General features: G+C 58.1%; 1 protein-coding gene across 2 annotated transcripts; it reads left to right on the top strand.

The window, feature by feature from the left end:
- Positions 1-3,470: 3,470 nt before the first annotated feature.
- LOC148646678 (aminopeptidase NAALADL1-like) lies at positions 3,471-20,405 on the top strand. Of its 2 annotated transcripts, XM_088608630.1 has the most exons (20): positions 3,910-3,993; positions 5,714-5,925; positions 6,620-6,792; positions 7,244-7,365; positions 7,656-7,775; positions 9,279-9,468; positions 9,660-9,753; positions 10,332-10,433; positions 10,635-10,720; positions 12,857-12,976; positions 13,133-13,218; positions 13,906-13,969; positions 14,372-14,439; positions 14,654-14,745; positions 14,858-14,951; positions 15,596-15,677; positions 16,293-16,466; positions 18,344-18,431; positions 18,615-18,707; positions 19,654-20,405. In XM_088608630.1, the coding sequence occupies exons 2-20, from the start codon at positions 5,723-5,725 to the stop codon at positions 19,826-19,828; spliced, it is 2,226 nt and encodes a 741-aa protein (XP_088464756.1). In that variant the 5' UTR covers positions 3,910-3,993; positions 5,714-5,722; the 3' UTR covers positions 19,829-20,405. The 2 variants fall into 2 exon arrangements, with proteins under 2 accessions (XP_088464757.1, XP_088464756.1); XM_088608631.1 differs by lacking the exon at positions 9,279-9,468 and having other exon boundaries at positions 3,471-3,993.
- Positions 20,406-20,475: the final 70 nt, after the last annotated feature.

Here is a 20,475-nt window from a genome sequence, read left to right as displayed (position 1 = left end):
AGGACACACACACACACACTGACACCAGGGCCAGTCCATCACAGGACACACACACACTCACACACACACACAGACACACTCACTCACACCAGGGCCAGTCCATCACAGGACACACACACACTCACACACACACACAGACACACACACTCACACCAGGGCCAGTTTCCCCCAGAAGGTAATTAACCCCCCAGCCCGTCTCTGGACTGTGGGAGGAAACCCACACGAACATGCAGACTCCACACAGACAGCACCCCGGGTCCGGAATTGAACCCGGGGCCACCCTGCCCCCCTGTCTGTCAGATCGTTGTCTGGGAGAAAATGGTTCTTTTGTTTCCAGTCCCGCAGACGAGACGCATCTCCCTTTCTCCCGGCTCCGGCTTTTCCTCTCCTGTTCTCCCCTGCCTGTCTGCCAGGGCCGTGCGCTCCCTGCGACGACTATGATGTCACCTCTTGGGACTCCGCTCGGTTTCCATAGCGACGGGACGTGCCCCGCGCCGCGAGCGGCTCGGTCTCGCAACCACCCCCACGCGCCCTCGCCTGGGGTGACGTCAGCGCAGCCCGGCGAGCTCGCAGGGGGTGTGTGTGACGCAGTTACGAGACAGCACAGTATGTCATTACACGGGCCGGAACAACGGTTCTGCTGTCTTATTCAACACGTGTGCTACTTTCTAACGATGGCAGAGTGTTTCATACTGTATATGTATCGGCCCCCCGCCCGTGTGTTGAGTCATACAGGTGTATAGATAGGGTTCATGCGCTGGATAGCAGATATACAGTACGTGACGTGTTCCCCATGAGAAATAGGGCAATTAACGGGGACACGAGGGGGGTAGGCTGTATGTGGTCATCGTGCGTGCGCGGCGGCATCTGACGTCACGCCCCACGGCGCGGGGCCCCCTGGGAGCGCTCGGCTGTGCTCGATCCTCGCCTCGAGCTTCTCTCGGAAAAATCAGGTCGGACCTTGATCCGCAGGCCAATCGCGAGGAGGAAGAGGGGTGGGGGGCTTGTACACGAGGCAACGGGGACCCCCCTCCCCCTCCGCGTGTATGAGCGCATTCCAAAGCTAGCCCGCCTACAAACCTAGAAAAATCTCCGAGGCTGGACCAAAAAAAGGACGCGTCAGGTCTGGTCTCTCATCCCGCTGACGGGGGGACAGGTGGCCCGTGACTGAGCCCCAGGTGTGGAGGGCAGCGTCAGGACCTCCCCCGAGGCGCCCCTCAGCCCAGTCCGTACCTGAAGCACAACACTGGGCCGAACTCACGGAGCCGTCCGAGTACTGGCGGGCCCGAGGTGACGGGATCGTTTCGTTATGGGTCGTCGGTGCTTGGAAAGGAAGGCCCGAGAAGCCCTTTCGCCTGGGGACACATTCTCATGAATTTAAATAACGCTTTTTTTTTTAAAAAAGGACAAGTTTCTATAGGCTCGAGTAACACGTTCCGTACCCGATCTGCAGATTCACACGGAGAAGGATCCTACATCTGACACTTCTTCTGGGACGACAGATGTGATGTCACTTTATAGTTCCATTGGGGGAAAAAAAAATACAAAAAGTATCAGGCGTCGCTGACGTAATCTCGTTATTACATATGTCGGATGGAACGGTCTGGGAAGAGGCCCGTATTTGACGTAAGGACATATTTCCAGACTCTTTCTAAACGCGAGAATAGGACAGCTGGGCCAGCCTTATCTTGATCTCTCTCATTGAAACCTCTTTTTTTTTTTTGCAACACGCCGCTGTGTTACGTCGTGTACCGCCGATGATGTCATATGCACTCTCCCGTGTGTTGTGTCTATGATGTGCTGAAAAGCCGCCCAACGTTTCGGCTGTAAAGATACTTTTGTTTTACAATTTGCTAGACTTCACGCTCTTCAGCCTTGTAGGTCATCAGGCATTAATTTCGTCACACCTGGGGGGTGCGTGTGAAACGTTTTGCGTCATTTCCTGCGAGCCGGCTTCTGATTGGAATTTGGGCGTTTGGCGGCGTCGGGATGGTGTTTCCCGAGTTACAATTCCCCGTTGTTGTTGTTTTTTTGGGGAATGCTTTGCATGGAACGCAACTGAGGTCCCGTGAGCAGGTGTGGAGATCCCTATCCCTGCCCTTCCCAGTCCCGACACCAGCATCGGCACTATCTGCTGAGCTCGTTCCAGCTGACCTAAACAGTGAATCTTGCAGGAAAATTTATCGATAGGTACTACAGGCAAACTTAACACCTCTCCCAGCAGCCGAAGGGGAGAGGACTGGGCGTCATGACGAGGAAGTTCTCCCCTGCGCTGGGGGGCCGGGGCTGGGTTTGCAGAAAGCCGTGCACAGGAGACAAGCGGCCGTGAAGCGCTCCGGCGCTGTTGCAGGTGGCGCTCTGCTGCCCCCTGGCGGCGATGGGGGGGGGGGATATCCGCACAAGCGCTCTGGTCTGAAGGCAGCGGCGCTGGGTTCCGCCCGGAGTTTCAGTCCGCTCGTCTCACGACTGGGTTGTAAATACGGACCAGCCCGCCATCTGAAGCGGAGAGTTACCGGCATCTAGCCTGACATCTGGAACGTCTTGTGTCGGGATAATGAACCATTTTTTAAACACAAACCAAGGACATGATCATACACTTTTTTTTTTAAAGAGACGCCCTGTTCCCGTGCCGCCTGTAACGTAGCAGAACTGCCCTCGACGCGGTAAATCCAGATCACGACCTTGAATCGTCACTGATTGACAGGAGCAAGGGAGTGGAGGGCGAGAACAAGGGTTGTGCTTCTCAAGGAGTATCGGTGTGGGAAGCACCATGTCGTGACCCTTTTTCCTAAGAGTTCTGTTCGGGGCCCTCTGAAGGTGGGTACTCGGAGCTGGGGAGCTGGGGGGGTGCCCTGTCCCTGCAGAACAGAAACGAGCTGAAGGAAGCGATCAGGACCGGTCGCTGGCGAGATCGCTGGCCCGAGCTTGGACTGAGCCAGACGTCCACCAGAGCGACATCTTATCAGCCTCTTAGATGAGCCCTCTCATCCCCTCTTTTTAGGGTACAGTCTCCTGCCCTCTGGGAGCCCCTGTATCAAGACTCAGAGAGCCTCTGCTTCCTTCAGACCCAGGAGCAGTCAGTAGCAGAATGAAAACCCGTCTGTGGGTGGTTGATGCTCTTATCCTAACTCGCTGTGTGCTCTTTCTTCATCTGGAAGAGCTCTGACGAAGTGCTCTCGCTGACAGTCGGGGGGTGTCGCGGTACTGTACCGGCGCTGTGTGGGCAAGAGGGGGGAGGAAAAAATAGGTAGTTTGGGCTTTTGGGGCGAAAGGCCCAGGGTTCAGGGGGCGACTGGACCGCCGCAGCGGTCTTCGTGGGGGGGGGGTCCCCTTAAATCATCGCTGTTGCAAAGGCCGACCAGTTTTCACTCTGACCGCTGCAGGAGCTGAACTACTGAACGGGTCAGAGGTCAGAGGTCGGGGGGGGTCCCCTCGTTGGCAAATTGTCTCCTGATGTCTTAAGGGAGGTGCATTGGGGGGGCGGGGGTGGGGGCTACCGGGCTGCTGACCAGACTCTGGACAAAACTGGACAAAACTGGGAAAATCGGGCTCGTCCCGCCCAGTGGGCGTGTCCCCCCCGGGCGCTCGTCAGACCGGGGAAGGGGTGGAGCCGTCCGCAGGGCCCCAGCCCGAGACAAACTGGGAGAACTGGTCCCGTCCAGCCGGCCGCGGCGGGACTGGAGACCGGCGGGGAGCCGGGATCGGACAGCAACTGCTCCAGACGGGCCGGGCGCATCTGGAACCAGGAGCCCTGGGATTGGCGGTCCAAGGACATCAGCTGCAGGGGACTTCGGACCTTGGCCCCCGTGTAGCCGATAAGGGAGTAATGAGTAATCTTTATGGCCCCAGACCCCTGTCACCCGCTGTCACACCGGAGTGACACTGTCTCTGGCGCGGAGTCGTCGCCGGCCGTCTCTCCTGGTGCGGCGCTTTTCCAGGACGCAGGAGGATCTCTGCCGGGATTCGGTTTGTGTTTCTGGATCGGAGGTGCAGGTATGTTATGTGGGGGGGGGACGGGGGGGGCAGGTTTCAGCTTGGGGTGGGTAGAGTTAATCGATCGATCGATCGATCGATCACGCATTCGCATGGCTGCCACCTCCTCTTGCTCCTGTCTTGATTGGGGGGGGGCCTGGATAAGGGGTTACAGCAGAACCCCCGTCATTCCTCAGAACCATTTTTTTTTAACCTCTTTATCCAGTCCCGGATCAAGGGGGGAGCCGGAGTCTATCCCAGCAAGCACTGGGCACAAGACAGGGTACACCATGGACAGGGCACCAGTCCATCACAGGACACACACACACTGTCACACACACTCACTCACCCTGGACTGGACACCAGTCCATCACAGGACACACACACACACATACTCACACACCCTGGACGGGACGCCAGTCCATCATAGGACACACACACACACACACACACACACACTGACGCACATCAGGGCCAGTCCATCACAGGACACACATACTGACACACACAGTCACTCACTCTGGAGGGGATGCCAGTCCGTCACAGGGCGCGCGCGCGCACACACACACACACACACACACACACACACACACACACACACACACACACACACACACACACACACACACATCCGGGGCCAGTTAACCCACCAGCCTGTCTTTGATCTGTGGGAGGAAACCGGAGCCCCCGGAGGAGAGATCGGACCCACAAAAACCCATCTCCTCTGGACGGGGAATCTGGGAATCTGCGCTGATGCCCTTTCCCAGCTGACGGGCACAGGAAGGGCAGAGGCGCGTCTGTCCTCACTGCCAGCTGGCGTCGGGGATACACTGGTCTTGACCTCGCTCTTGAGGTCGGGAAACTGGCCCGGTGTTTTCCATTGTAACTGCTGGAATTGTTGAAATGAGGATTGTGTCGTGCGCTTCAGCGATAAGTTTTACTAAGTACAGTTTCCATTGATCCACCTCTTCTCTCACCACGTTTTCCAGTTCTGGGTCGTGGGGGGGGGCTGGAGTCTCTCCCAGCAAGCAACAGACACAAGGCAGGTTACACCATGGGCAGGACGTGAGTCCCTCACAGGGCGCACACACACACACGCACGCACGCACACACACACACACACACACACACACACACACACACACACACACACACACACACACACACACACACACACACACACTCCAAGTCCAGGTTTCCCAGAAGCCAAGTCACCTCCCAGCATGCCTCTGGTCTGCAGGAGCACACCCCCGCGAATGCGGGGAGAACATGCAAACTCCACACAGACAGCACCCCCCGGTTCAGAATTGAGCCCACTACAGCAGTTAAGATAGGCGAAGTTAAAGGCGAGACACATATCTTTCACCTGCTCGACGTCGTCAGTCCTTGTAAGCGCTTCAGGGCTCCCAACTGGAGGAGATGTGTTATTGGCCTTAGTAACACGTGAATCACTGGCTCGGGCAATCCTGTTTTCCCAGCAGGATGTTAAAAGATAAGGAGGGTGTTGAGAGAGATCATAAAGGATGAGCCTTTTGTAAGAAGTGTTGTTCGCCTTATGAAACCAAGCGTTACGCAATTTTATAAGGCTTCATTCTGGCCAAGATCCCTACAGCACGAGACGGCCGTAGTGCAGTAAATGTGAGTTTTCAGTAAACCTGTGCAGTAACGGAGAGTCGGAGTGGCGATGATTGATTGATTGATTGATTGATTGATTGATTGATTGGTCGATCGATCGCCCCAGTCGGAGAGGATGTGGAAGAAGGTGCTGATTCTGGGGGCGGCGGGGGCCGCCGTGCTGACCGCGGGGATCCTGCTGGGGCACTTCGCCATCGGCCGGGGCTCGGCCCGGGCGGCGCCGGCGTGGGTCGGGGAGGTGGCGCGGGACCTCGACGAGGCCGCGATCGCGGGCTTCCTGGCCGAGCTGGACCGCGGGCGCATCCAGGACAATCTCCGGTGAGTCCCGGAGCTCTGGAGGGAGGGGGGGGGGGTTCGGCTTCTTCTGGGTCTCCTCGGGACAGGAGCTGTGGAGAAGAGTCCCCACATCTATACAGTCTATAAATTACAGAACGTACTGCAGGGTATACAGTATCTTTCAGGACATCCATCCATTTTCGAACCACTATACCCAGTTCAGGGTCTCAGGGGAGCTGGAGCCTATCCCAGCAAGCACTGGGTGCAAGGCAGGGGACACCCTGGACGGGACGCCAGTCCGTCACAGGACACAAATAGACTCGCACAAGGGCCAGTTTTTCCCAGAATTCAATTCACCCCCCCCCCCCCCCAGCAAGTCTGTGGAGTGTGGAAGGAAACCCACGTTAACACTGGGAGAACATGCAAACTCCACGCAGATAGTGCACCCCAGGAATTGAGCCCAGGGCCCCCAGCCCCACAGTGACACCCCATCTTTGTAGGACACAATGTTAGTTTATCAGAAGTTCCGTAGATTAGGTTTAGGAGAGATTATAAACTGAATAATAGGATAATATATTCTTAAATAAGTGATGAGGTTTATGCTCTACACAGCAAAGAGAGACGGACTGCATTTTCCTTTAGCTGAGTTTGCTGTGCAGGATCTTTAAGGGAGGAGCAGTAGGACACGAACGCCCCTCAGTCCTGGGCTCTGACCCTGCGCCCCTGTTCCCGTCAGGGAGCTGAGCCGGTACCCCCACATGGCCACCAGCACAGGGGACCAGCGGCTGGTGAAGTTGATCCTGGACCGCTGGCGGGACCCCGAGACGGGCCTGGACCGGGCCTGGACTCAGACCTACAACGTGTTCCTCTCCTTCCCCAACAAGAGCGCCCCCAACAGGGTTCATGTGGGTAAGTCATAACGTCTTCTTGCCCCCCACCCCTTCTTCTTCCTGCCCCAATAGCGCCCCCTACAGGGTTTGCATGGGTAAGTCAGTGTCTTCCTGCCCTTCTCCAGTGTTAATCACCCCAAGAGCGCCCCCTACAGGGTTTGCATGGGTAAGTCAGTGTCTTCCTGCCCTTCTCCAGTGTTAATCACCCCAAGAGCGCCCCCTACAGGGTTTGCATGGGTAAGTCAGTGTCTTCCTGCCCTTCTCCAGTGTTAATCGCCCAAGAGCGCCCCCTATGGGTTTGCATGGGTAAGTCAGTGTCTTCCTGCCCTTCTCCAGTGTTAATCGCCCAAGAGCGCCCCCTGCGGGGTTTGCATGGGTAAGTCAGTGTCTTCCTGCCCTTCTCCAGTGTTAATCGCCCCAAGAGCGCCCCCTACGGGGTGTTGATGTGCGTCTCTCTCTCTGCCCCCCAGTGTCCCCCCAGGGCGCAGTGCTGTTCGAGTCCCAGGTGAAGGAGAAGCCATACTTCGCCGACCAGAACGACACGGACGTGGTCCCCCCGTTCGCCGCGTTTGCCCCCGCGGGCACCCCCAAGGTACCACGCACACACGTGCGCACAACCGCTGCTCGTTCCACGCTCCCGCCCCTCTGCGTGTGAAGAGGTGCCCCCTGCCCTCTTCCCTGCCCTTTTCTGGGTCTCTTGGGGTCTCTGTTCCCTCACGACCTGGGCTCAGGGTCCGGTGGAGACCGTGATTAGACTGGTTGCGTCGTTAGGACCTCTAGGGGGCGCTGTATCCCCCACAGGAGCCGAGCCCCTGTCCAATCGGACCTGCTTGTCTCTCCCTCTCTCCCCCCCCTCGTGTGCCCTCTGCCCTCTCTTCCCAGGGCAGGCTGGTCTACGCCAACCAGGGCAAGCTGAGCGACTACGAGCAGCTCAACAGGACACTGGACCTGACGGGCACCATCGCCATCACCCGCTACGGGGGCACCAGCCGGGCAGACAAGGTGGGGCGCCAGGGGCCTGTCCGAGACCCCGCCCCTCACAACGGCAAAGCACCAGCACCGTCATCACAGCGACACAAGCTGACGCACCGTGGCTAACAACTGCAGACAACACAACAGCACACCCTCAACGCCATCATCACAGCTACACAACCTAAAACACCAAGGCTCACACAACCGCAGCAGACCCTCAATGCCATCATCACAGCTACACAACCTAACACACCGAGGCTCACACAACCACAGATGATACAACAGCAGACCCTGAACGCCATCATCACAGCTACACAAGCTAACACATTGAGGCTCACACAACCACAGACGACACAACAGCAGACCCTCAACGCCATCATCACAGCTACACAAGCTAACACACTGAGGCTCACACAACCGCAGACGACACAACAGCAGACCCTCAACGCCATCATCACAGCTACACAACCTAACACACCAAGGCTAACAACCGCAGCCGACACAACAGCAGACCCTCAACGCCGTCATCACAGCTACACAACCTAACACACCAAGGCTAACACAACCACAGCAGACCCTCAACGCCGTCATCACAGCTACACAACCTAAAACACCAACGCTCACACAACCGCAGCAGACCCTCAACGCCATCATCACAGCAACATAACCTAACACACCAAGGCTAACAACCGCAGACGATACAACAGCAGACCCTCAACGCCGTCATCACAGCTACACAACCTAACGCACAGAGGCTCACACAACCACAGCAGACCCTCAATGCCATCATCGCAGCTACACAACCTAACACATCGAGGCTAACAACCGCAGATGATACAACAGCAGACCCTCAACGCCGTCATCACAGCTATACAAGCTAACACACTGAGGCTCACACAACCGCAGACGACACAACAGCAGACCCTCACCGCCATCATCACAGCTACACAAGCTAACACACTGAGGCTCACACAACCGCAGACGACACAACAGCAGACCCTCAACGCCATCATCACAGCTACACAACCTAACACACCAAGGCCAACAACCGCAGACGACACAACAGCAGACCCTCAACGCCGTCATCACAGCTACACAAGCTAACACACCAAGGCCAACAACCGCAGCAGACCCTCAACGCCATCATCGCAGCTACACAACCTAACACACCAAGGCTCACACAACCACAGCAGACCCTCAACGCCATCATCGCAGCTACACAACCTAACACATCGAGGCTAACACAACCACAGCCGACACAACAGCAGACCCTCAACGCCATCATCACAGCTACACAGGCTAACACACTGAGGCTCACACAACCGCAGCAGACCCTCAACGCCATCATCGCAGCTACACAAGCTAACACACCGAGGTTCACACAACCACAGCAGACCCTCAGCGCCGTGATCACAGCCACGCAGCATGGCCCCGGCATGTGAACACAACCGCGCACAGCCCCGCGGCCCCTGGCGAAGGAAGACTGCCCGGGCAGCCACGCGGGGTGAGCGCGGCCCTCCTCTGTCTCCCCAGGCGCTGCACGGGGCGCGGTTCGGGGTGGCGGGGGTGCTGGTGTACACCGACCCCCACGACATCAACGACGGGGCGACCCCGGAGTCCGAGACCTACCCCCACTCCTGGTACCTGCCCCCCTCCGGGGTGGAGAGGGGCTCCTACAAGAACTCTTTTGGGGATCTCCTCACCCCTTACTACCCTTCCAAAGGTGCGCGCGTGTGTGCGTGTGTGCGTGTGTGCGTGTGTCGGGGGGAGGGGGGCGGGGGGCGTAGCTGCACTGGGCCTGTATTGATTTGTCGAGAAACTATCGATCGGCCCTCCGGCACGCCAGCGGATCCGGCCGACCCTGGGCGCTCAGGCGGCGCGGCGTGGTGACGCTGTGGTTGTCATTGTCGCCAGAGCACACCTACCGCCGGCCGGAGAGCGAGGTGGAGTGGATGGCGCCCGTTCCCACGCAGCCAATCGGCTTTGAGGACGCACAGCACCTGATCTGGTGAGCCCCGCCCCCTTGGATCGTGAGATCTGTCCACCAGGTACCAGGAGTGTGGGTACAGGGCGACAGTGTGACCCGCAGGTGTGTGACTGTACTGACAGGGCGACAGTGTGACCCTCAGGTGTGTGACTGTACTGACAGTGTGACCCTCAGCTGTGTGACTGTACTGACAGGGCGACCCGCAGGTGTGTGACTGTACTGACAGTGTGACCCTCAGCTGTGTGACTGTACTGACAGGGCGACCCGCAGGTGTGTGACTGTACTGACAGTGTGACCCTCAGCTGTGTGACTGTACTGACAGGGGACAGTGTGACCCTCAGGTGTGTGACTGTACTGACAGTGTGACCCACAGGTGTGTGACTGTACTGACAGTGTGACCCACAGTTGTGTGTGACTGTACTGACAGTGTGACCCACAGGTGTGTGACTGTACTGACAGTGTGACCCACAGCTGTGTGACTGTACTGACAGTGTGACCCACAGGTGTGTGACTGTACTGACAGTGTGACCCACAGTTGTGTGTGACTGTACTGACAGCTCTGTGCTGGACGAGGAGTGTGATGGGGTCTGTGTGCTCAGTGCCTTAGGAGGAGACGTCGCTCCAGGAGACTGGCAGGGAGGTCTGGGCTGTACCTACAGACTGGGACCAGGGTTCAGCCCCACCAGCAGCTATAACAACAGGTACTGGGGCCCAGAGCCCAGAGCCGCTCCTGCTCCGTGTGAATCATCCCAACACTGGGAACCGACCAGTGTCCATCTCCGACTCGGCAGAGGCCCCTAGTAATCGGTGAATCCCTCCATGCACTCACAGTCAGTCCGGGTGGATTGGAGAGCGATCAGGCGATCGATCGATCGATCGGGGTTCGTTCTCTCCCCCTGCAGTGACGTCCAGGTCACCGTGCGCAACCGGCGCGGGATCTTCGACTCGGACAACGTGATGGGTCTGATCCGGGGCAGCGTGGAGCCGGGTACGCCGCCCGCCTGCTGTCCGGTCTGTCCGTCTTCTCCGGAGGGACACGGGACTGCGCAGTGTCTCTGTATTAACCCCTCTCACTCTCTCTCTCTGTGTTCTCCAGTGTCCAGGCTGTCTTAACCCCTCTCGCTCTCTCTCTGTGTTCTCCAGTGTCCAGGCTGTATTAACCCCTCTCTCTCTCTCTGTGTTCTCCAGTGTCCAGGCTGTATTAACCCCTCTCACTCTCTCTCTCTGTGTTCTCCAGTGTCCAGGCTGTATTAACCCCTCTCGCTCTCTCTCTGTGTTCTCCAGTGTCCAGGCTGTATTAACCCCTCTCGCTCTCTCTCTGTGTTCTCCAGTGTCCAGGCTGTATTAACCCCTCTCGCTCTCTCTCTGTGTACCGCAGTGTCCAGGCTGTATTAACCCCTCTCGCTCTCTCTCTGTGTTCTCCAGTGTCCAGGCTGTATTAACCCCTCTCACTCTCTCTCTGTGTACCGCAGTGTCCAGGCTGTATTAACCCCTCTCTCTCTGTGTGTGTGTTCTCCAGTGTCCAGGCTGTATTAACCCCTCTCCCTCTCTCTCTCTGTGTTCTCCAGTGTCCAGGCTGTATTAACCCCTCTCACTCTCTCTCTGTGTTCTCCAGTGTCCAGGCTGTATTAACCCCTCTCACTCTCTCTCTGTGTTCTCCAGTGTCTAGGCTGTATTAACCCCTCTCTCTCTCTCTGTGTTCTCCAGTGTCCAGGCTGTATTAACCCCTCTCACTCTCTCTCTGTGTTCTCCAGTGTCCAGGCTGTATTAACCCCTCTCACTCTCTCTCTGTGTTCTCCAGTGTCCAGTCTGTATTAACCCCTCTCGCTCTCTCTCTGTGTTCTCCAGTGTCCAGGCTGTATTAACCCCTCTCTCTCTCTGTGTTCTCCAGTCTCCAGGCTGTATTAACCCCTCTCACTCTCTGTGTGTGTTCTCCAGTGTCCAGGCTATATTGACCCCTCTCGCTCTCTCTCTGTGTTCTCCAGTGTCCAGGCTGTATTAACCCCTCTCTCTCTGTGTGTGTTCTCCAGTGTCCAGGCTGTATTAACCCCTCTCACTCTCTCTCTGTGTTCTCCAGTGTCCAGGCTGTATTAACCCCTCTCACTCTCTCTCTGTGTTCTCCAGTGTCCAGGCTGTATTAACCCCTCTCTCTCTCTGTGTTCTCCAGTGTCCAGGCTGTATTAACCCCTCTCTCTCTCTGTGTGTGTTCTCCAGTGTCCAGGCTGTATTAACCCCTCTCTCTCTCTGTGTGTTCTCCAGTGTCCAGGCTGTATTAACCCCTCTCTCTCTGTGTGTGTTCTCCAGTGTCCAGGCTGTATTAACCCCTCTCACTCTCTCTCTGTGTTCTCCAGTGTCCAGGCTGTATTAACCCCTCTCACTCTCTCTCTGTGTTCTCCAGTGTCCAGGCTGTATTAACCCCTCTCTCTCTCTGTGTTCTCCAGTGTCCAGGCTGTATTAACCCCTCTCTCTCTCTGTGTGTGTTCTCCAGTGTCCAGGCTGTATTAACCCCTCTCACTCTCTCTCTGTGTTCTCCAGTGTCCAGGCTATATTAACCCCTCTCGCTCTCTCTCTGTGTTCTCCAGTGTCCAGGCTGTATTAACCCCTCTCTCTCTCTGTGTTCTCCAGTGTCCAGGCTGTATTAACCCCTCTAACTCTCTGTGTGTGTTCTCCAGTGTCCAGGCTATATTAACCCCTCTCGCTCTCTCTCTGTGTTCTCCAGTGTCCAGGCTGTATTAACCCCTCTCTCTCTGTGTGTGTTCTCCAGTGTCCAGGCTGTATTAACCCCTCTCACTCTCTCTCTGTGTTCTCCAGTGTCCAGTCTGTATTAACCCCTCTCGCTCTCTCTCTGTGTTCTCCAGTGTCCAGGCTGTATTAACCCCTCTCTCTCTCTGTGTTCTCCAGTGTCCAGGCTGTATTAACCCCTCTCTCTCTGTGTGTGTTCTCCAGTGTCCAGGCTGTATTAACCCCTCTCACTCTCTCTCTGTGTTCTCCAGTGTCCAGGCTGTATTAACCCCTCTCTCTCTCTCTGTGTGTGTTCTCCAGTGTCCAGGCTGTATTAACCCCTCTCTCTCTCTGTGTTCTCCAGTGTCCAGGCTGTATTAACCCCTCTCTCTCTCCCTGCTAGACCGCTATGTGATATATGGGAATCACAGGGACAGCTGGGTGCACGGCGCTATCGACCCCAGCAGCGGGACGGCGGTGATGCTGGAGCTGACCCGAGTCCTGGGCGGGCTGGTCAGACAGGGTACTGACCGCGGCGCGCCGCCGCCTCGCCCCCCCCGCGCCCGCGCTCTGCCCGTCTGACCCCTCGTTCGCGCGCTGCTCTCTGGGGGGGTGTTGTGACAGGTGCGCGGTCCAGTCCAGTGCGTTTCCTCCACTGACCCCCCCCTCCATCCCGCAGGGAAGTGGCGCCCCCGCAGGTCCATCCTGTTCGGGAGCTGGGGAGCCGAGGAATTCGGGCTGATCGGCTCTACGGAGTTCACAGAGGTAACACCGTCGCTGGGGGGCAGCACGCCACACCCCTTCATCACTTCTTCTCCCCCCTATCCCAGCGAGCACCAGGAGCAGGGCAGGGTACACCCTGGACGGGACGCCAGTCCATCACGGGACACCCACTGGACACACACCAGGGCCAGTAGGTCCAGAGGCCAATTCACCCACCAGCACGTCGGCAGACTGTGGAGAAACCCACGTGAACACAGGGGGAACATACAGACTCCACACAGACAGCACCCCAGATCTGGAATCGAACCCCAAGGCCCCAGTGCTCACTCCCTGTAAAGTACAGTGAACTCCAGTTTCCTGTGTGTTATATAATGCATTGCACTGCAGTGCTGTGAAATGTCAGACATGGGAAAGCCTGTAGTCAGGCCAGTATTATGGGATGTGGCACAGGTACAGGTCACTCGCCCACGTTGAGTGCAACCCTTGCAGCTCCCTTATTGTAGTGCGCACCTTTACCACTAGAGGGCAGTGCAGCACCACCTTCAGAGCGCAGGAGCATCCAGACGAATGTGGTCCCCGTCAGTTTTGGTAACTTAAGCAAATAAAATGTTCCTGGTTTAGTGGTGGGGGGGGTTGCTGGAGCTGAACCAGATCGGCCTCTTTTTAAAAAAAAAAAAAAAAAACATCTGCTCTGAGCCATTTTCACCCACTGGAGCGGTTTCTGTTCAGGAGAACTACAGCGTGCTGAGAGACAGGGCCGTGGCCTACATCAACGTGGACATCTCTGTGTACGGTGAGGAGCAGCTCCTGTTCAAATCCTGCGGTTGGGCTGGACAGAGCTGTCCGGCTCTGTTTCTGTGCAGGGGGGGGGTCCTTGATGTTTAACACCAAAGTGGTGTTGGGGGTGTGGACCAGCAGGGGGCGCTCTTTCATCCGGATAAGATTTTCCAGTCCAACGTCTGTAAGGTCAGTGAGGGGTGCTCTGTAATCTGGGATCGTCTGGGATGAAAGGCGCTGTAAACGGGGAGTTGAATCTGCTCCCTTTGTACAGCGGATCAGCACCCGGTATCGGTATTGAACTGGGCACGGTATTGAACGTCTGTGATTCGGACCGGGGTGGGGGGGGGGGCGACAGGGGCCGGAGGGCTGCTTCTGCTCTGCCGTATTGGCTGTTGAAGGTTCTCTCTGCCTCCAGCGAACGCCACGCTGCAGGTGTCGGGGTCCCCAGCTGCCCAGGGGGTTGTCTTCGCTGCAGCCAAACAGGTCAGGCCGCGCGCGCGTGTGCGTGTGAGTGTGTGTGTGGTTGCAGACGAGCCCGTGGGGCTCTGATGCTCGGTGATGTCGGCCTGTGGCGTCACTGAGCATCAGAGCCCCATGTGTTCGTGAGCGAGGGTGCAGCCGTGCCCGTGTCGTGTCCGTGTCACTCTGATGCCCAGTGATGTGTGTGTGTGTCTCTCTCTCTCTCGTGTGTGTGTAGGTGCAGGCCCCTGGCCCAGGATCGCTGTCGGTCTACGAGAACTGGAAAAGATTCGCCAACCGCACCAGCCCCGCCCACGGGGTCATCCCAAGGTCAGCCCCGCCCCCCGACGCCCCTCCCCCTTTTGCTCCTCCCACTGCCGGCCCCCCCAGGTCCTCGTCTGGCCCCGCCCCCTGCCGGTACCCACTCCTGCCTCTCTTCCAGCATGGGCTACCTGACCGGGGCGGGCAGCGACTACGCCTCCTTCATGCACTTCCTGGGAATCACCTCCATGGACGTCTCCTACACCTACGACAAGGTGAGAGCCTGGGAGAGGGGGGGGGCGGCCGTTTCCAATGCCAACCTGCGGCTGGATGAATCCCTCCCACGACCACAGGGGGGCACTGTGGGTTCCTCAGCTTGGGCAGGAGTCGGTCATCCAGCCAGTCGTTTTAGTGCACAGCAGCTGTGCGTTATGTGATTTAACCCCATAGGAACAGCTAAAGCTAAGTGCTGTCCTTCCAAAGCACTGTCCAGCAGGTGGGATGTAAAACCGAGGTCCTGACTCTCTGTGGTCATTAAAAACCCCAGGGTGTTTCTCGAGAAGAGTAGGGGTGTTACCCCGGTGTCCTGGCCAAATTTCCCCCCTGGCCTTTACCCATCATGGCCTCCTAATAACCCCCCTCTCTGAACTGGCTCCATCACTCTGCTCTCCTCCCCACTGAGAGCTGGGGTGTGGGGAGCGGACTGGCGCCTCATCCAGGTGGGGGTACACACTGCTGGGGGTGGAGGGGATCCCCGTGACCTGCGAGGAGCTCCGAGTGCACTGTTCCGGGACCGGCATGAACTCCTCGGAGCCCAGACTCCGGGTGTATCCAGCACAGCGCTATTGAAATGGAAGGAATGAGGGTATCCGTTGCCGTAGTCCGGAAGGTTACTCCTCCTCCTCCTCTCCGCCCGCAGACGAAGACCAGAGCCCGGATCTACCCCGCCTACCACACCGCCTATGACACCTTCGACTACGCCTCGCGCTTCGTCGACCCCGGTAGGCCTGTGCCGCCCTCTCTCTCTCTCGGGCTTTCCTGTCCGACGGCGGCCCGGGCAGGGAGTAGATCGGGTCCCGCCGTACAGGTGGCCGGGACTGGGTGAGTTCCGGTCCAGGGCGGTGCCGCTCAGCGAGAGCGGAGATGGCCATCCCCACCCCGTGCAGTCGGGGGGGGGTGTGGCGCGTGCAGGGACCCCCGGTGTGGATCAGCCTGACGAGAGCACGCTTCGGAGGAGGAGAGCAGAGGGTCTCCCTCTCTCCTGTGCTCTCCTGAGCCTGGCCAGTACCTGGAGGGGAGACTCCTGGGAGAGCTGAGGCTGCTGCTGGAAGAGGTGTGAGTGGGGCCAGCAGGGGGCGCTCACCCTGCGGTCTGTGTGGGTCCTGATGCCCCAGTAGAGTGACGGGGGACACTAGACCGTAAACAGGCGCCGTCCTTCAGATGAGACGTCAAACCGAGGTCCTGACTCTCTGTGGTCATTAAAAACGCTTCGGAGGAGGAGAGCAGGGGTCTCCCTCTCTCCTGTGCTGATAAAGAGAATTGATCGGGGAGGGGGTTGCTGGCTCGGACTCCGAGGAGGCAGAGCAGTGCGCAAACTGGGCGTGGCTCTTTCCCAGGGTTCAGCAGCCACCAGGCGGTGGCGCGGACAGCGGGCGGGGTGCTGCTGCGGCTGGCCGACAGCCTGGTCCTGCCGTTCGGCCCCGGCGACTACGCGGAGAGCCTGGAGAGCTACCTGTCCGCGGCCGAGGAGGCGTTCGCCGGCGTGCTGAGGGAGAGGAACATCTCGCTGGGTGAGACACTGACGCGGGGCAGCGATACCGGCACGCCGACACTAACGCCAGCACCGATATCGGCACACCGACACCGACGCCAGCACGGATACCGGCACGCCGACACTGACACCAGCACCGATACCGGCACGCCGACACTAACGCCAGCACCGATATCAGCACACCGACACTAACACCAGCACCGATATCGGCACACCGACACCGACACTAACGCCAGCACCGATATCGGCACACCGACACCGACGCCAGCACCGATATCAGCACACCGACACTAACACCAGCACCGATATCAGCACACCGACACTAACACCAGCACCGATATCGGCACACCGACACCGACACTAACGCCAGCACCGATATCGGCACACCGACACCGACGCCAGCACCGATATCAGCACACCGACACTAACACCAGCACCGATATCAGCACACCGACACTAACACCAGCACCGATATCGGCACACCGACACCGACACTAACGCCAGCACCGATATCGGCACACCGACACCGACACTAACGCCAGCACCGATATCGGCACACCGACACCGACGCCAGCACCGATATCAGCACACCGACACTAACACCAGCACCGATATCGGCACACCGACACCGACACCAGCACCGATATCAGCACACCGACACTAACACCAGCACCGATATCGGCACACCGACACCGACACTAACGCCAGCACCGATATCGGCACACCGACACCGACGCCAGCACCGATATCAGCACACCGACACTAACACCAGCACCGATATCAGCACACCGACACTAACACCAGCACCGATATCGGCACACCGACACCGACACTAACGCCAGCACCGATATCGGCACACCGACACCGACGCCAGCACCGATATCAGCACACCGACACTAACACCAGCACCGATATCAGCACACCGACACTAACACCAGCACCGATATCGGCACACCGACACCGACACTAACGCCAGCACCGATATCGGCACACCGACACCGACACTAACGCCAGCACCGATATCGGCACACCGACACCGACGCCAGCACCGATATCAGCACACCGACACTAACACCAGCACCGATATCGGCACACCGACACCGACACCAGCACCGATATCAGCACACCGACACTAACACCAGCACCGATATCGGCACACCGACACCGACACTAACGCCAGCACCGATATCGGCACACCGACACCGACGCCAGCACCGATATCAGCACACCGACACCGACACCGACACCAGCACCGATATCGGCACACCGACACCGACACTAACGCCAGCACCGATATCGGCACACCGACACCGACGCCAGCACCGATATCAGCACACCGACACCGACACCGACACCAGCACCGATATCAGCACACCGACACCGACACCAGCACCGATATCAGCACACCGACACTAACGCCAGCACCGATATCGGCACACCGACACCGACACTAACGCCAGCACCGATATCAGCACACCGACACTGACACCGACACCAGCACCGATATCAGCACACCGACACCGACACTAACGCCAGCACTGATATCAGCACACCGACACCGACACCGACACCAACGCCAGCACTGATATCAGCACACCGACACCGACACCAGCACTGATATCAGCACACCGACACCGACACCAGCACTGATATCAGCACGCCGACACCGACACCAGCACCGATATCAGCACACCGACACCGACACCAGCACTGATATCAGCACACCGACACCGACACTAACGCCAGCACTGATATCAGCACACCGACACCGACACCAGCACTGATATCAGCACACCGACACCGACACCGACGCTAACGCCAGCACCGATATCGACCCTCAACTCTCATCCTTCCTCCTCTCATCCCACCCACCTGTTCCCCCCTGCAACGCCTCAGCCGGCCTGCAGGGGGCAGTGCGCAGGTTCCGGACCGCCGCCACCCAGCTGGACAAGCAGATCGCGGAGAAGGACTTCGCCAACACGAGGTGAGCTGGGCACCGCCCTGTGGAGAGAGTCCCTCTTGCTGCTCGCCTGCCAGGACTGCAGCCCACAGAAAAACGGGGGCAAATTTGTCTTGTTTTTCATGAACTGTGTATTTTCTGAGCTGTGTGCAGTTCTCACCTCGTATTGCCGGAATCACAGTCCTCTTGTTTCTCTCTCTGTCTCAGTCCTCTAAGGATACGCGGTATTAACGATCAGCTGATGCTGCTCGAACGGGCTTTCCTGGACCCTCTGGCCTTTCCGGACAAATACTACCTCTGGTGAGAATCTTGCCGTCTCTCTGCTGCTCACCGAAGACGAGGTGCCAATAGTCATTTAGAAAACACTTTGTGTACTGCTGTCCTCCCAGTCTGACAGGACTGGCCCAGCTGTCCTACTGGTCTGACAGGACTGGACCTGCTGTCCTCCCAGTCTGACAGGACTGGCCCAGCTGTCCTACTGGTCTGACAAGACTGGACCTGCTGTCCTCCTAGTCTGACAGGACTGGACCTGCTGTCCTCCCAGTCTGACAGGACTGGCCCAGCTGTCCTACTGGTCTGACAAGACTGGACCTGCTGTCCTCCCAGTCTGACAGGACTGGACCAGCTGTCCTCCCAGTCTGACAGGACTGGACCTGAACCACCGGACCAGCTGTCCTCCCAGTCTGACAGGACTGGACCTGAACCACTGGACCAGCTGTCGTCCCGGTCTGACAAGACCGGACCTGAACCACTGGACCAGCTGTCCTCTTCGACTGACAGGACTGGACCTGAACCACTGGACCAGCTGTCCTCCTGGTGTGACAGGACTGGACCTGAACTCCTGGACCAGCTGGCCTCCTGGTGTGACAGGACTGGACCTGAACCACTGGACCAGCTGTCCCCCTGGTCTAACAGGACTGGACCTGAACTCCTGGACCAGCTGTCCTCCTGGACTGACAGGACTGGACCTGAACCACCGGACCAGCTGTCCTCCCGGTGTGACAGGACTGGACCTGAACCACTGGACCAGCTGTCCTCCCAGTCTGACAGGACTGGACCTAAACCACTGGCCCAGCTGTCCTCCCAGTCTGACAGGACTGGACCTGAACCACTGGCCCAGCTGTCCTCCCAGTCTGACAGGACTGGACCTGAACCACTGGCCCAGCTGTCCTCCCAGTCTGCCAGGACTGGCCCAGGCCCTAGGCTGCCCCCGCTGTCCCTAACGCCAGGGTGCTGTGTCCGGCAGGCACGTGATCTGGGCGTCCCGGACCTCCCCCGTGGCGACCTTCCCCGGGCTGGCCGACGCAGTGGCACGGGCCGCGACGTCCCACCAGGACAGCGCCTGGCGCCTGGCCCACAAGCAGCTGACCATCGTCACCACGGCGATCGAGAGGGCGGCCATCGCCCTGGAAACCGTCTGACAGCACGTGCCCCGGTCCCCTAGAGTCGAGTTAGGCACCCCTCCACGCTGCACCGTACCCCTCTGCCCCCTGCACCCCTCCATCACGAGGGGGAGCAATCAATATATCTAACTGCACGGCCCAAGATCTTCCCAGTTTTGGGGGTTGCCAGAGTCTCGGCACGTTCTCCGCCGTCTCGATCTTCCCTGTGTCCGGAAACACGGCTGTGTGGATCTGCTGCTCCGAGTGTGTGCAGGACAGGAGCCGGCCCCCTGAGCTCCAGTGGGACAGGGGAGGAACAGCTGGACCAGCTGAGGGGGGCGCTAGTGAACTGATGTGCGTCGTCTCCCGAGGACGTGCGAGAGCTCAGGGGCGCTTGGACAGCAGAGCGTGGATGTGACGTCATGGTATCTGATGTCCCCCATATATAGATACAGGTATTGATTTACAACCCATTAGCAAAATCCAGCTCCCAGTATTGTTTCCAGAGTGACTTGGCCAGTAGCAGTACTGATGGGCCTGACGACCACCCCTTTAAACCCGTTTGGACGTAGATATGAAGCATGTGGGGCCTAAGAATTAAATGACTGCAATGAAATAGTTGTCTTTTTTTGTTTTTTAAGAGGAACACTTTTGTTTGTATTTCTGACTTCCCAATACTGTTCCAC

This window comes from Lepisosteus platostomus, chromosome 16, assembly GCF_059453375.1.
Source record: "Lepisosteus platostomus isolate fLepPlt1 chromosome 16, fLepPlt1.hap1, whole genome shotgun sequence".
Taxonomy (NCBI): domain Eukaryota; kingdom Metazoa; phylum Chordata; class Actinopteri; order Semionotiformes; family Lepisosteidae; genus Lepisosteus; species Lepisosteus platostomus.
The sequence above is the reverse complement of the archived record's forward strand: the minus strand, read 5'-3'. Positions and strand labels throughout refer to the sequence as shown.

Coding starts and splice junctions, on each gene's coding strand:
- LOC148646678 (XM_088608630.1), top strand. CDS start 5,723: ATGTGGAAGAAGGTGCTGATTCTGGGGGCGGCGGGGGCCGCCGTGCTG. Junction 10,721..12,856: donor CCGGGGCAGCGTGGAGCCGG/GTACGCCGCCCG, acceptor TCTCCCTGCTAG/ACCGCTATGTGATATATGGG. Junction 14,746..14,857: donor GCCCACGGGGTCATCCCAAG/GTCAGCCCCGCC, acceptor CCTCTCTTCCAG/CATGGGCTACCTGACCGGGG.